Source organism: Schistosoma haematobium, chromosome 1 (genome assembly GCF_000699445.3).
Source record: "Schistosoma haematobium chromosome 1, whole genome shotgun sequence".
Lineage (NCBI taxonomy): Eukaryota > Metazoa > Platyhelminthes > Trematoda > Strigeidida > Schistosomatidae > Schistosoma > Schistosoma haematobium.
In genome coordinates, this window is record NC_067196.1 from 9,680,330 (window position 1) to 9,694,016 (window position 13,687).

The 13,687-nt window shown below is 34.5% G+C and overlaps 1 protein-coding gene across 2 annotated transcripts; it reads left to right on the top strand.

The window, feature by feature from the left end:
• The first annotated feature begins 959 nt into the window (after positions 1–959).
• Positions 960–12,940, top strand: TADA2B_1 (Transcriptional adapter 2-beta). Of its 2 annotated transcripts, XM_051209620.1 has the most exons (10): positions 960–1,108; positions 2,681–2,782; positions 2,814–2,873; positions 2,910–3,007; positions 3,046–3,289; positions 3,334–3,406; positions 6,157–6,655; positions 8,558–8,637; positions 8,680–8,751; positions 11,893–12,940. In XM_051209620.1, the coding sequence occupies exons 1-10, from the start codon at positions 1,004–1,006 to the stop codon at positions 12,084–12,086; spliced, it is 1,527 nt and encodes a 508-aa protein (XP_051073090.1). In that variant the 5' UTR covers positions 960–1,003; the 3' UTR covers positions 12,087–12,940. The 2 variants fall into 2 exon arrangements, with proteins under 2 accessions (XP_051073090.1, XP_051073089.1); XM_051209619.1 differs by having other exon boundaries at positions 2,681–2,873; positions 3,334–6,655; positions 9,838–12,940.
• Positions 12,941–13,687: the final 747 nt, after the last annotated feature.

Consider the following 13,687-nt stretch of genomic DNA (forward strand, 5'->3'; position numbering starts at 1 on the left):
GTAAGCTTGGACATCAATTCAAACTGCACTGTGAGATGCAGTTAATGCAAACGCAACTCCCTACTTTACGTGTAGACACTAGCAGAATCATCACAGAGTTGTTCCTGACACTGTTTGAAACATATGCAGGGTATATCAATGTCTTTGACTTTTCTCCTCAAAAGTGTCATGAACATCTCGGACGAAATACGGAAACGAGGAATGAATTGAGTGATTGTGCTGAAACATAAATCCTTTGAGGACAAACTACAGAACGTGTGATTATCCTCGTAGAGCTATAGAAGAATAATTGATGATTCAACAATGGCACACAACGTTAAGTGTTTCGAACCACTCCAACACGAGTATACTACAAAGACATCAGCACCATATTTCACGTGACAACCTTCGAAAGGCTGTACATAGGGGAGCAAATACCCAGGTACGCCCTCGGATTTTCTCACAACGAGTTTCCCTCATTTGATATGCTCTGTAACTACAGTAACCTCTATGCATAAGTTTAAGGGGAGACTTGAGAAATGTTTACTCAACCGTGAATAACAATTCTCCTCTCGAATCAGCCGTACTTGATGCATGTTCCATGAATTACCACGGTTAACGCCAACGTATATTAGTAACTACTTCCTATCCCTCTTTTACCAACCCCGTTTCCTCTCACAGTTCCCCAACTCCTTCTTTTTGCACACTAACAACTTCATAATTTATCTGTCATTCGTGAAACAGTCGTCTTTTTGCAGAACCCAAGTTTTCACTCCATTATTTTCCATATTATAACCAATCTCCTACCTAGTGATGTGATAGCTGCTGATGTTCAGAAACCCTTCTGAATTGAGACAAACGGATTCATATGTATTAAAAGAAATGTACGTCCACACACAACTACCGGACCAACTTGAATGAAAGGATTCGATTTGCTGAACTACAATTTTTTGTACAGTACCGTATGACTGTAGGCGTACCGAAATAATTAGAAGTGAGCGCAGAGAAATTAATCAGTCTATTCATGTTTGAGACAACCGTATTGGATTCTGTTCTGGAGGCGCGCTATATATGTGCTACGTTACACCTTCCGCAGTTGGATGATTCCTTCCTGACTTCATTGCAAGAGGTACACATTTGCGTTAATTCTTCCTATGGTAAAATTAGGCTTAAAAGGCAATTCTTTCGTCTACCACCTTTCCATACCTTGTCATGACGTCCTCGGTTGTTATATCTCTATTGATAAGTTGACTCACTTAGACCAATTCCTGAGGAAATAGGTTTTCCTGAATATTCGTTTTCCAGTAGCTAAAAAACTCCGTCGCGGTAAATCCAGTTGTCCTTCTGCAGCTTTCCTTGTATATGATTACTGGGCATGCAATTCGATTCGTTTTATATTCTTCAAAGATTGATTTTGCAATAATGAGTTGGTTATACATAATAAATCGTGCAAAAAGAGATCGCGGAGAGCATGGTTATCATAATTGTGTAAGTAGTAGAGTGGAGAAGGAAACTAGTTTTAGAGTAGTGGACAAATCATGCAGAAACCGTCAAGACTAGTGTGCTCGAGTTTCAGGCCAGTCTCTCTCTCCCAGCTCTTCTAAAGCCCTATTCAAGAAACTGCACGTGGTTATATATCAAGAGCCAAGAACGTCGGTTGATCTTATTGATGAGCTTCCATGTGTCTTCAAATATGTCAATTAAGGGTTAGGACATCATTCCTCTGGGTCATAGTCTTCCAAATGTGACTACTAAATGTAAAAGTTCACATGTCATAGGTACTTCGTGTGTTCTCTTGGCCTTTGGAACAGTCTACTATGTCCTCCAATTTGTCTTCAGTTGTGAAAAAATAGAATATATGATTGTTAAATCAAGTTCTTCGTATATTACGCTGCGACCAATCTATCTTTTAATCTACGCTTAAGAAAGGAAGCTTAACTTTTCAAGCGGTGTTGAGGTCGGTAAGCTACGCAGCTGTTTGATTGCATTTATAACTGTCCTTTCTACTTTTCTCAGTGATATGAACTACCTTTTAAACAAGGTGGTACGGCCTGTTCACAGCTTTTTGCTTTCGACCACTAGGGTTGTGTCAACTTCATTACAAATATTCGTATTTGTCGGTGAACGCATGCCTCTGACCCCACACTTAGTTCTAAAATCGTTATCTACAACCCAACATCTGTGAGCCATGTTCGTCGTGACTTACTATGACTCCTAAATCAATATAATGCAGGACTAAATGCACTGACGCTTCCCTCGTACTGCATTTACTGACATTTATGTGCGTAATTTGTATGTAGATATACTTGGCTGCAGTGATAGGTGTTAGCCAGAAATTAGATCAACTTGCCAAATTGTCTACATTGGTCTTAAGTGCATGTACATCGGCCTCTTCTGCCTGTCAGACTTTGATATCAGCATTACGTAACATGTGAGACATAATGATGTGTAAGACTTCATTTATATTAAGTATAATCAGTAAACGACCTAGAATGAACCCCTGTGGTACTCAACAAAATTAATTTTCACTGTTTTATGAGACAAATTGAAGTTATTTATGATATTAGGTCTTAAAAATAAATTCCTCTATATCTTTCGGAAGCATCCACTTTTCAGTTAAAAAACATTTACATTATCTTTTATAGTGGATAAAACCAATCGTTTTTTATTTGATATATTTTTTTTGATACTAATAAAATAGATGTCCACAATCCCGAGAGAAAACATATGCTCGAACTGTTTGAAACAAGCTGATGTGCATCTTATATGTGTTGAATGTGATTGCGTACAGCTATGTGTTGCTGTAAGTTTTGTAAACTCATTGTTACTTGCAGTGCTACTGTTACGGTGCTGAGTCTGGAATACACAAGAAAAATCATGGTTATCGAGTTTCGGTAAATATTCTGTAATCCCTCCGTTAATTACTGTAGAGACTAAATTTGCTGCCACACTCTATTCTCGAGGGTTGGAGTTCTGAGGAGGAATTGAATCTTCTTGAAGCATTGGAGCAGTATGGAATTGGAAATTGGTACGTGTTTTTATTCCCACTCAGTTTACTTTTTTAAGGGAGGATATAGCTTTAAAAGTGGGAACTAAAAGCTCTGAAGAATGCATGTATCATTACTGTAATCGCTATTTGGGTGGAGTATTTGGCCTGGAGTTGTTGAATGATAATAAATATCCTTCTCGAATTACAGATCACACAAACCACGTAGTGTTATCTCCTATGCACCCACCACACTCATCATATGTTGATATTGAAGATCAACAGCTATTGGGTTACATGCCAAACCGTGGTGACTTTGAACGAGTTAGTTTTGTTCAGCCACTTTCGTTTATCTATTTTTTTTATAGGATTATGACAACGATGCTGAGAGCATACTATGTAGATTACATCCCAGTTTTTCTCATGATGACCTAGAGGACGGTATGTGGTTTAAAATAGTTTATTTGTAGTAGCTATGGATCTTTGCAACTGCTCTATTTCGTACCTGACTAGAAACCGTTTTACTCTCATCTTACTAATGACTAGTTGGTTGTATCAAACTTTAAAAATTAAGCATGAATAGACGTAAACTATTTCCTAGACCTAATCAGTTCGCATCGACGAGTGATGTTTATTGGAATAATATCATATTGATAAAAGACAAGGGGCTCCCAAACCGAAACGTAACGTCGGTCCATAGTCTGACCCGTTTTGGTAGATACAGACTACCATTTTAAGGTTTGCGCAACAACCGCAATCAGTGACTGAAAACTTTGGGGACATGACTCAAAATGTCGTGATGACTTAGATGCATACACTTACCTTTCTCTAATCTTGAGCTCTCGTATGTCTTCATACGTACCCCCAATTTTTTAAACCATATTCTCAATACCTATTCACATTTGTCCTAGGTTCAACACTGATCATGACTGACTGATAGACATTTCGATTCCAGTTGTTTGCGTCTTATTTTAACCTAGTTGACAAAATCTAAACTTCCTGTGATATATATATATATAACCTAGTGTTTGGCTTTTTTTATCTCATCTAAAAACGTACCAGGGTATTCAAGTGAAATGTTACCGAAAACAAATAAGAGTGAAAAAATAAAGGATCCGAAAACTAGAAAAGGGAAGGTAGTATTTTCTCGAAGTACAAACCTATGGGAAACACACATAATGGATTAGGTCCTAGATAAAGTAGAAGATATTTTGTTTACAAATTACAGGCTACCTCTAATAAAATACCCTGACGTTTTGTTCGAGGGATTTACAAACGAAGTTGTTTGCAGAAAGCAACCTTAAAATCAAAATATTGGTTCATCAGTTGATCATTGCCAGTTCATTACCTGGGGATCAAGCTCTTAATCACTTCCACTCTTATAGATGTATTTTAGATTGCATCTAGAAAGTGATCGGTTACTCATATTAACAGATAACCTAACTGACATTCGTCTCTATAAAAAATAAAGGATTGAATTCGTACTTGAACACTTCTCTATTGGACTGATGTCATATGAAAATAACATCATCCTTATAAAAATTGGCTATTTAATTTCTTCTTAAAAATATACAAGTTTTACGTTGTTTTTTTATTTCACAACATTAATTAATAGTGGCTAAGTCATGATCTTACTAGGAAGAGAATAAAACAATACAGGTATAGCTTCTTGTGTAGAAATACACCATTGACTTAAATTATCACAGGGCGTATAACAATTAAAGTAGTACTGTCGTTTATTTATATAATAATATTTCATGAAAAAGGACATAAGTGAGAAAAGGTTATATTGAAAATATAAAACTTTAATAACTTTTTAGTGTGTACAAAAGACTGATATACTCAGAAACTTAGTTTTCAATCAAGTCTTAAATAAATCTGTATTTTGGAAACTAAAATGCATCGTTTAATTCAGAAAAGATAAATATGCTGATAACAATATTGAAGTCTTTCCTAATAAATTTTTTATTTATGATGAATAAATAACTTATTTCGCTGCAACCACTTCACCATATGAATGTATGACTAACTGCTCTCCACTAGACATTGCATGAGACAACATAAAATGTCAATCACTGAGTCGTGTTATGATGTTGTGTAAATGAAATTCATTTTGTGGTGGATATCATCAGGTCTTAGGGAGTTAAAATCCTTTGTATAAAAGCTGACCAAATTTTAATAATTAGTAGATAATGGCATAATGTTACATTATCTTATACTCTCCTGATAAAAACTGCTATTTTAGTTGCCTAGTTATAACTGATTTACACTTCTGGGATAAAAAGAATCCTATCCAGAAATACTTTAAAGTATAAATTCATTGAATTGCATAGTGGAAATTCGTGGTTTGGAGATTCGATTTCTAACCGTTGGATCGTGGGGTAAATCTCATCTCATCTACTATGAATAGGTCCCCGCGTAGTGTATGTCTGAATCTGTACCACCTAACTATCTGGACCGAAATAGATGAAACGGAGTTCTTACCTGTGATTCATTAGTGAAAACTACACCCTTAATCAATGATCTCATAACTCTATCATAATATTTATATTATTTTACCTTTATTTTGTAAGTTTTGCATATTTGGTTGATTGATTGTTATGCATAGCGGATTAAGTATGGGTCTTCACACTTGATTTAGAACCAAACTGTTTTCTGTAAAGACCAATTATACAAATCGACTACCCCAAACTAAAAAGGGTCTTGAGGTTCTAACATAATGATTGAAAGTTGGATGCTTCGATTACTGAATCATTTCCTCACTTTCCCTAGTTAGCATTGATTTACTTTGACACCAAATTATAAAAAATAACTAAGATATCGGGATATTTCACTTTAATCGAATCTGTCTTATTTTAAAGCTTACATAATCGTCCTAAATTTATATGAAACCGAGTCATATATATCTGGCGGTTGGTCGTCTAAAAGGAATTAAACAACTGATTACTCATAGACGATGGTCAGTTGTTCAGCAGTAATAATCTTTTTAAGAAAATATCTTTTTTTTCAAAGAAGGATAAGTCACTGTATCATTGGAATTAATATTGTTTATTTTTATTCATTACTTTTGGTATTGGTTTGTTGGTATATGTTTCGATTCTTAGTTATTACTGTATTAGCCATTTCTCGAAATATCAGATACTTACTTTGGTATTCACTAAAATATTTGTAATTGTCCAATATTTTTTTAGCTTTAAAAGTAGCACAAGTCAATATTTACATGCAAAGGTTGCGTGAGCGTCAAAGGCGCAAAGAAATTGCTTGTGAGCATGCTTTGATTCCTCATATTCTAGCATTTATTCTGAACAAACGTGTAAAAAAACGTATCCCTGTAGTAGAAAAACACATTAGAAAAGAATATAAACCTGCCAGAGGTAAACATCGTGGACGTCCGCCATCATTGACAAATATATCACACAACAAATTAAATAGTAAAATAACACCCATGAAAAAACTATCCAACATTAATGAATCTTTGAGTAAAAGTTCATCTAAAAAGCCTTCTCCAAGTAGTTGGCTTGCTGCTCCATTTATTGTTCAGTCATCTGAATTGATAAAAGGTGCACCAATTGTAGTCAATATCTCATCGAATGTTGTAAATAATCAAGTGCTAACCGATTCCAAAAGTATAAATCCAACTAATATCTACAAAGTTGAACCAACAAACTCATTGGAAGATTTCAATGGATTGTAAGTTTGTAATTAGTAATATTGTATCATGACAACATATTGATGTTCTCTCTAGGGCGAACACTGTTAGTGTTCACCCACAAACGTTACTGAATTCAATTATCATTACTTCAGTTTATGGCAACTTAAATAAGCATTCTATTTCACGTTATAGATTGGTAATAGTTTTCATACTATCGTATGTACATTTTAGAAAATTTAATATTTACATTATTTAAGGTCACATAACCTTGCCTATTGATTGATTGCATTGAGCGCTTTTCATAGTTCACAAATATTTCAACATATCGTATGAGGTGGCTGAATTATACCCATGAATAATGAGACAATCAACGAGGTCAGGTTGTTAGTATAATTCCAAACCAGCTGATCCAAATGATAGAGAGTGTTTAACAATAAAACTCAGTCCCCAAACATTCATTAAAAATGAGAATTTCGTCCCGAGAAAATAGTGTCTCTCGGTAGACATATGCTTATTATTTTAAAGTTTTTATCATATTCTTAATTCAAAGTTAGGAATCATTTTTAAACTAATCTAACTGATGCCAGTTACTAATCACTTACATGACATGGGAAAAAGGTATATTCTATCTAAACATTGAAAAAGCATAAAATCGACCTATGATTTCGCTGGTTATTTACTTACTCATGTTACTCCCAGTGGAGCAAAGGCTACCGACCAGCATTCTCCATCCCACTCTGTCCTAGGCCTTCCTTTCTAGTTCGATCCAATTGTTGTTCATTCTTCTCATCTCTGTCTCCATTTCTCGGCGTAATTTGTTCTTTGGTCTTCCTCTCTTCCTTTGGCCTTAAGGATTCCAATCGAGGGCTTGCCTTGTGACACAGTTAGGTACCTTCCTCAATGTGTGTCCTATCCACTTGCAGCGCTTCTCCCTGATTTCTTCCTCCGCTGAGATCTGGTTTTTTCTCTCTCACAGTGGGTTGTTGCTGATAGTGTCTGGCCAACGGGTCCGAAGTATTTTGCGTAGACAACTGTTAATAAGCACTTGTATCTTGTGGATGATGGCTTTCGTAGTTCTCCAAGTTTCCACCCCATACAGTTGAACTGTTTTGACATTTCTATTGAAAATCCTGACCTTGGTGTTGGTTGACAGTTGTTTTGAGTTCCAGATGTTCCTCAGTTGTAAATATGCTGCTCTTGCTTTACCGATCCGCGCTTTCACATGTGCATTTGATCCACCATGTTCATCAATGTTGCTGCCCAAATATGTAAAGGTTTTTACATCTTCCAAATCTTCTCCGTCAGTTGTGATGCTTCTCGGCTCTCTGAGCTAAGATCATGTGTAGTAAACTAACACTTTCAGTAATATAGAAGTCTATTTATTTATTTCAACACATACATAATGGTACAAAGAGGCACCAAATACATATGCGCCACACAAATCTCATTCGATATGTGTGAGGGCTGTGATACTGCCCCGGGTGCCCAAACCGAAGCAGGTGGTTTTCTTAGGGGGCCACACCCCGAGCGTTCGACTTGAAGGTCTGATCCACAAGGCAGTGGAGCATCGTGAGGAGATGCAGTCCCATGGAAGCCGGTGACCAAAGATTGGTTCATACGCCATTTGTTCCCGCAGGATACTGGAGCCCATGTGCACCATTGGTTTGTGATCCGGTTAAAGCGCCGGACATTCGCTTTTCGTCCTCTCATTTTCGTAAACAACACCCCCGCCACGACAAGGCAGTGAGTAGGACTTCCCTGGCAGAGGCTATATACGCGTGGCCGTGTGAGAGCATTTCGAGAGGGAGAGCGGACTCTCCCCACTCTCGGCCGTACCAGGGCATTTGGGGGCAAGAAGTCTATTTGAAGTTTTTTCTACCTTTCCTTAAAATTTTATCTTACGTAATATCTTTCATGAATTAATTTTCTTTTCATTTCAGTTATTTAAATGAAAAATTAAAACCATTTCTAAGATATTTCACTGGTATACAAGGGAAACATTTTATGGAGAATTTGTATAGTAAGTTGTTGTTGTTGTCATTTACTTCATTTTCTTTTCTAGAAGAAGAATTAATTAAACATGAAATTAAATATTTACTTGATTTACGAGCTAAAGGAAAAACACAATTAATGGGTTAGTTGTATGTTTTATTATTATTATTATTATTATTATTATTACTATTATTATTATTATTATCAATATGATAATTTATCATGTATACATGAATTTTTTCCAGGAAATAGAATGGATTTTACTGAAGTAAATAAATTTCATGGTAATGTACTTATTGATTAGTTTTAAAGTAATTTTTTTGAGTTCCAATTCTTTGTCCGTTTGATCTCTTCTTGAATTCCACAAGTTATTGTAAGCCTTCAAAGTTGATACCTTTGGCTGACAGTCTAGTAACAATTATATATATATATATATATATATATATATATATCAGCAGTGGAAGACTTGTATTGAACGAGAACTCAGGTGGAGACAACCAATTTATTTAATAGTTGAATTCATGAGTCGTTTTAAGCTAGACCACCCTAGAAAACCTGGAAGCACTGGACGGTTGTTTCATCCTAGTATGGGACTCCTCAGCAGTGCATATTCACGATCCCGCATACGGGGCTCGAACACAGGACCTTGGGTGTCGCGCGTGAATTCTTAACCTCTTGGTTACTGAGTCAGCATCTAATCGTGTTAATGTTTAACTTCAACCAATCCATGATATTGTGCGACCGTCCATTATTGTCTTAAGTGAGTAACTGCATCACAACTGACACGATTTGACTCCACTGGTCACATATACTCACTAAGTTGGTCTAGTTTAAATGGACTTATGAATTCAACTATTAAATGACTACATTTTCCACAAACCCTTGTTCTGATAATAACAAATTTATTATTTAGTGAAAAGTTACGGAGTTCTTTCGTAAAATGTAAAAACCATACATTAAATACTTCATTTGCAAATCTCCCATCAATTGTCCTCTACGTCCTTCGTAATTCTTCCATTTCTCAGTTGCTTTATGTGTTCCTTTCTGTTTTCCTCAGTCAAATCTTCTCAACCTTCTTTTGATAAGCTTTCAACTTCTGATTGGTGTCACATACTACTTATGTCTGTCCACATAAATAATATACGACGCAAACTGACTACTGACATTTTTCAACATACATGTCAAGTTTTAGTCTTTTAATTGTTATATTATCTGAAATTTTTTACAGATATGGAGTATGCTGCTTATCGATAGTATTGAATGCATTGATATTTTTTCGAAAGAAAGTCACATGCAGTCTAAATGATTATATTTTTTGCTCCTATGGGATGTTGGTTCAGTGAAGCCTGTAGATAGCCGCCATCCCGTCATTTCTTTGTATTCGTTTTTGCAGTTCTGAGCATATATAAAATTGAATATGATATGTTTTATCTGGAGCAATACTGCTTCTGTTACTATAAATATGATGCTCTTAACTTTTTATTAACTTTGCTTACCTTTGCATGTGGTTCATTTATAGTTTATCCACATCGGTGGTTGTATAATGTTAGCTATATTTTCGTTTTTTGAAGAACTTCTAATACTAACATGAACTCATTTAATACTCTTCTTATTTAGTTTTCAAAAGACTTACTATTCTGTGATAGATCTTTATAAATCCTAATCTGTATTAAAAATTTTGGAGTATTTGAACTTATTACCTTATTTGAAATATACTCACTTGGCTGGTTAAAAGTGACTGTAAATATGACATGTACTTTTTAATATTGAGATGCGGCTTAACTTCATAACACTAGGAAAAAATTATGCTTTGTAATTATCTTTAATAATGAGCCGTCGGAAATAATTGGATAGTTCATCTATCTGGTTGATTATGTAAGTTAGTTAGTTGAATTCACAATTCCTCAATATGATCAATTTTATTCTATCTATCTAAAATTTTGTTTATTGATACCGTAGATGATAGACAATTTTCTCACTGACCACTTATGTCTGTAATACCCATTATAATAAAGTCCAATGCATTCCGACATAATCGAGATCGTAACCTAATAATTATATATCCATTTTTGATGTTTCGAACACGTTTCACGTATAGTATCTTAGAAGCTTTCAAATTAAACATGACTTCCTTGATATTGAGAATACATGGAATACACTTTAAAGATAATTCATTTATGGAATAATACTATGAATCGAATGATATTTATATTGAATTTAACACAGAATCAAATATGGTTGAAACGATTCATCATTGATAATTTTACTATAGTTTTCTATAATGGTTACTCTATAGATGAAATGAAATCAATAAAAGCTGAATAAACGTGACCAATTATTTTTGTTTATTTATACAAATAGTAATTAATTAATTAATTATTAAATAAAGTCAATGTACAAATAGTTACCTACATTGTATTAATTCATAAAATAAAATTCATAGTTTTAATCACAAGTTATACATTTTTTTGTGTTATTATATTTATTAGGTAATTAATTAATGCTAATTCATCTCTCTGCTTTTTTATGCAATATTATAAACTATATTATTTTTTATACAAGTGTAGTATGCCTGAACACCGATTACCACGATGCGCAATGCTAACTAGTGTTGGAGATGGTTGGAAGAAAGTTAGGGGTGGCCAAACAAAAACTTAGCATCAGTGCTTGAAGTCACTAACCTCTGGTCTGAGATTACTTGGTTGGGGTCCGCGTGACTATCGTAACCAATGGTTGGAAACTCTTGGTGATATGGCCCAGAATCTATCACTCTTTGTCTTCCTTTAAACTACGAAATTAAAATCTCTTCATATCTTTCTTTCTACGAACTAATTCTTTCTTCCTGTACTATGTCCTTATATGCAATCTTTATTTAATATATTACCACCACTGAATTAACTACTTCTGTGAATTCGGTGTTCATCTTATTGTGCTAATTAGGTATGACAACTTGTACCGATGCACATATGTGCCTGGTTCTACGTTGTAGCTGACTGACTGAGTAGTGACTTAGTGGTTAATTTGTTCGATATTCAGACTCTAGATCTTAGGTTCGAACCTCGTCTCATCTACTTTAATTTGAACAGCTAGTTAGTGCTTTCTCTAACACTCATACTTGCTGTGTGAATCGAAGCCAAATACACGAATTATTACCCAGTAATAGTTTAAAAGTGGTGATAATTAAAGTCTTGTACTTTTAGTAAACACATCATTAATTTGATTAGTTAGTCAGTTTTATCACTTTTCTTTTAACTTTGTTTTAAATATAAAATAACGTATAAAGGTATAAAAATCAAATTCCCACCATTGAAAAGTTCCATATATCATCAACATCATATACAACGACAACAAAATATCTCTGGTCAAAGTACCGAGCAACAAACACGTCAGTTACATCACAACGTGAAGAAGAGACGTAAACATCTAAATACACCTTGGTATATGAAAATGCAGCGTAAAGTTAAACAATGTAAATAAACGTTTTATAAAATGAAGATGATAATCATTCTCTCTCTCATACAACTTTTTGTTTTGATTTTATTGAGTAATTATAACTAACTTTATGTATATTTATTATGTAGAACCCAGAAGAGATTCAATATTCAATTTTTATCTCAATTCTATGTCTAGTTGTATACAAGATTCAATTTATCTTTCTTCTTGCATTTACTACTACAATATTATAATTCTGGTTATCATTATTTTCTATTTTGGGTTATTTAAAGGCTAAAAACGAAGAACAATGTATTTTATTCTTATTGTACTGTTATTATTACTATTATTCCTATCAAACTATGTATCTTTTGCAATAAAATTTACTTACCAAACTGCTTTTCTTTTATTCAATCTTAGGCAAACTAAACTGATAAATAATCATTTATTAATTTATATCAGAAGGGGTTTTGTGGAGATTGTAGTAATTTCAATAGTTGAGATCGTGAGTTAATTGAAGCTAGACCACTATGGAAAACCTGGAAGCACTGGATGGCCGTTTCGTCCTATTTTGGGACTCCTCGAAGCAGGATATTTACAAAAAATACGCTAAGCCATTCGAATATTGGATATGAAAGCCAAAAGTATTGTGTAGAGGATAAGTCAATCAGAATCGAAAACGTGACTTTTAGGCCTTTGGTCGAAATTCAAATGTTATGTATATCTTTGTATGCTTCTCAAAACATTTAAAATGATTATGAGAAACTCATTTTGCCACCATAGGCCAAAACTGTTAATGTTAGACGTATTAAGCAGATTTTGTTTAACAGGCAGCTTGACACTATGCGTGGATCTTAACTCCAGACACTGAGACAAATATTAACCTGGTGGCACTATACCTTATGGTAAACTAATTAAACCATGTTTTTTACGAGATACACATTTATCCGCATGATTAAAGAGCAGTTTTGCATTGCGGCTGATGTCAGTTGTTATTGAAAATTCCAACTAAGAAGAATGTGGGACTTTTACAAATCTATTTAGGTCCTTATAAGAATTCGAGAAAACGGATAATTTGTGTCCATAAGATGGGTAACCTGTAGAAAACCTAAAAAACCCATTGATTTTATAAAATCTACTTATACTGTTAATATTACTGTTTTGCTTTCTATAAGCCATATTTACTTACGAAGGATTTTTCCTGATTGGCTGCGAAGTGCATGAAAACTTCGCGGTTGTTTTAAGCTCATTCCTGTACCGTACTCTTTCTATTCGAAGTATGCTAGGGTGAATAAGATCAAAGTATTTTCGTGTTATGTTTCATTTTGTATCGTATGATGAATATACACTAACATCGTATTAAGTAGTGATTAGCCAGTAAGCGAAGACAGACGTATCCGGTCATATTTAGGACAATACGCTATCTTATATGTAGAACTGATTTCTCTTTCGTTCCACTCTGACTCCACTTGTTTACTGATTTGAAATGTATGATAATATACTGTTATTGTGACCTACCTCGGGTTCTTGGTTGCCAGTCGGATAACTGAGTGTGGTGTACTATGTGACCTAATACTCAGCCTAGTATTTGATTCTACAATCTAATCATAGAATGGTCTACTGAAGTTTAGAGTCGTGGAACCCAA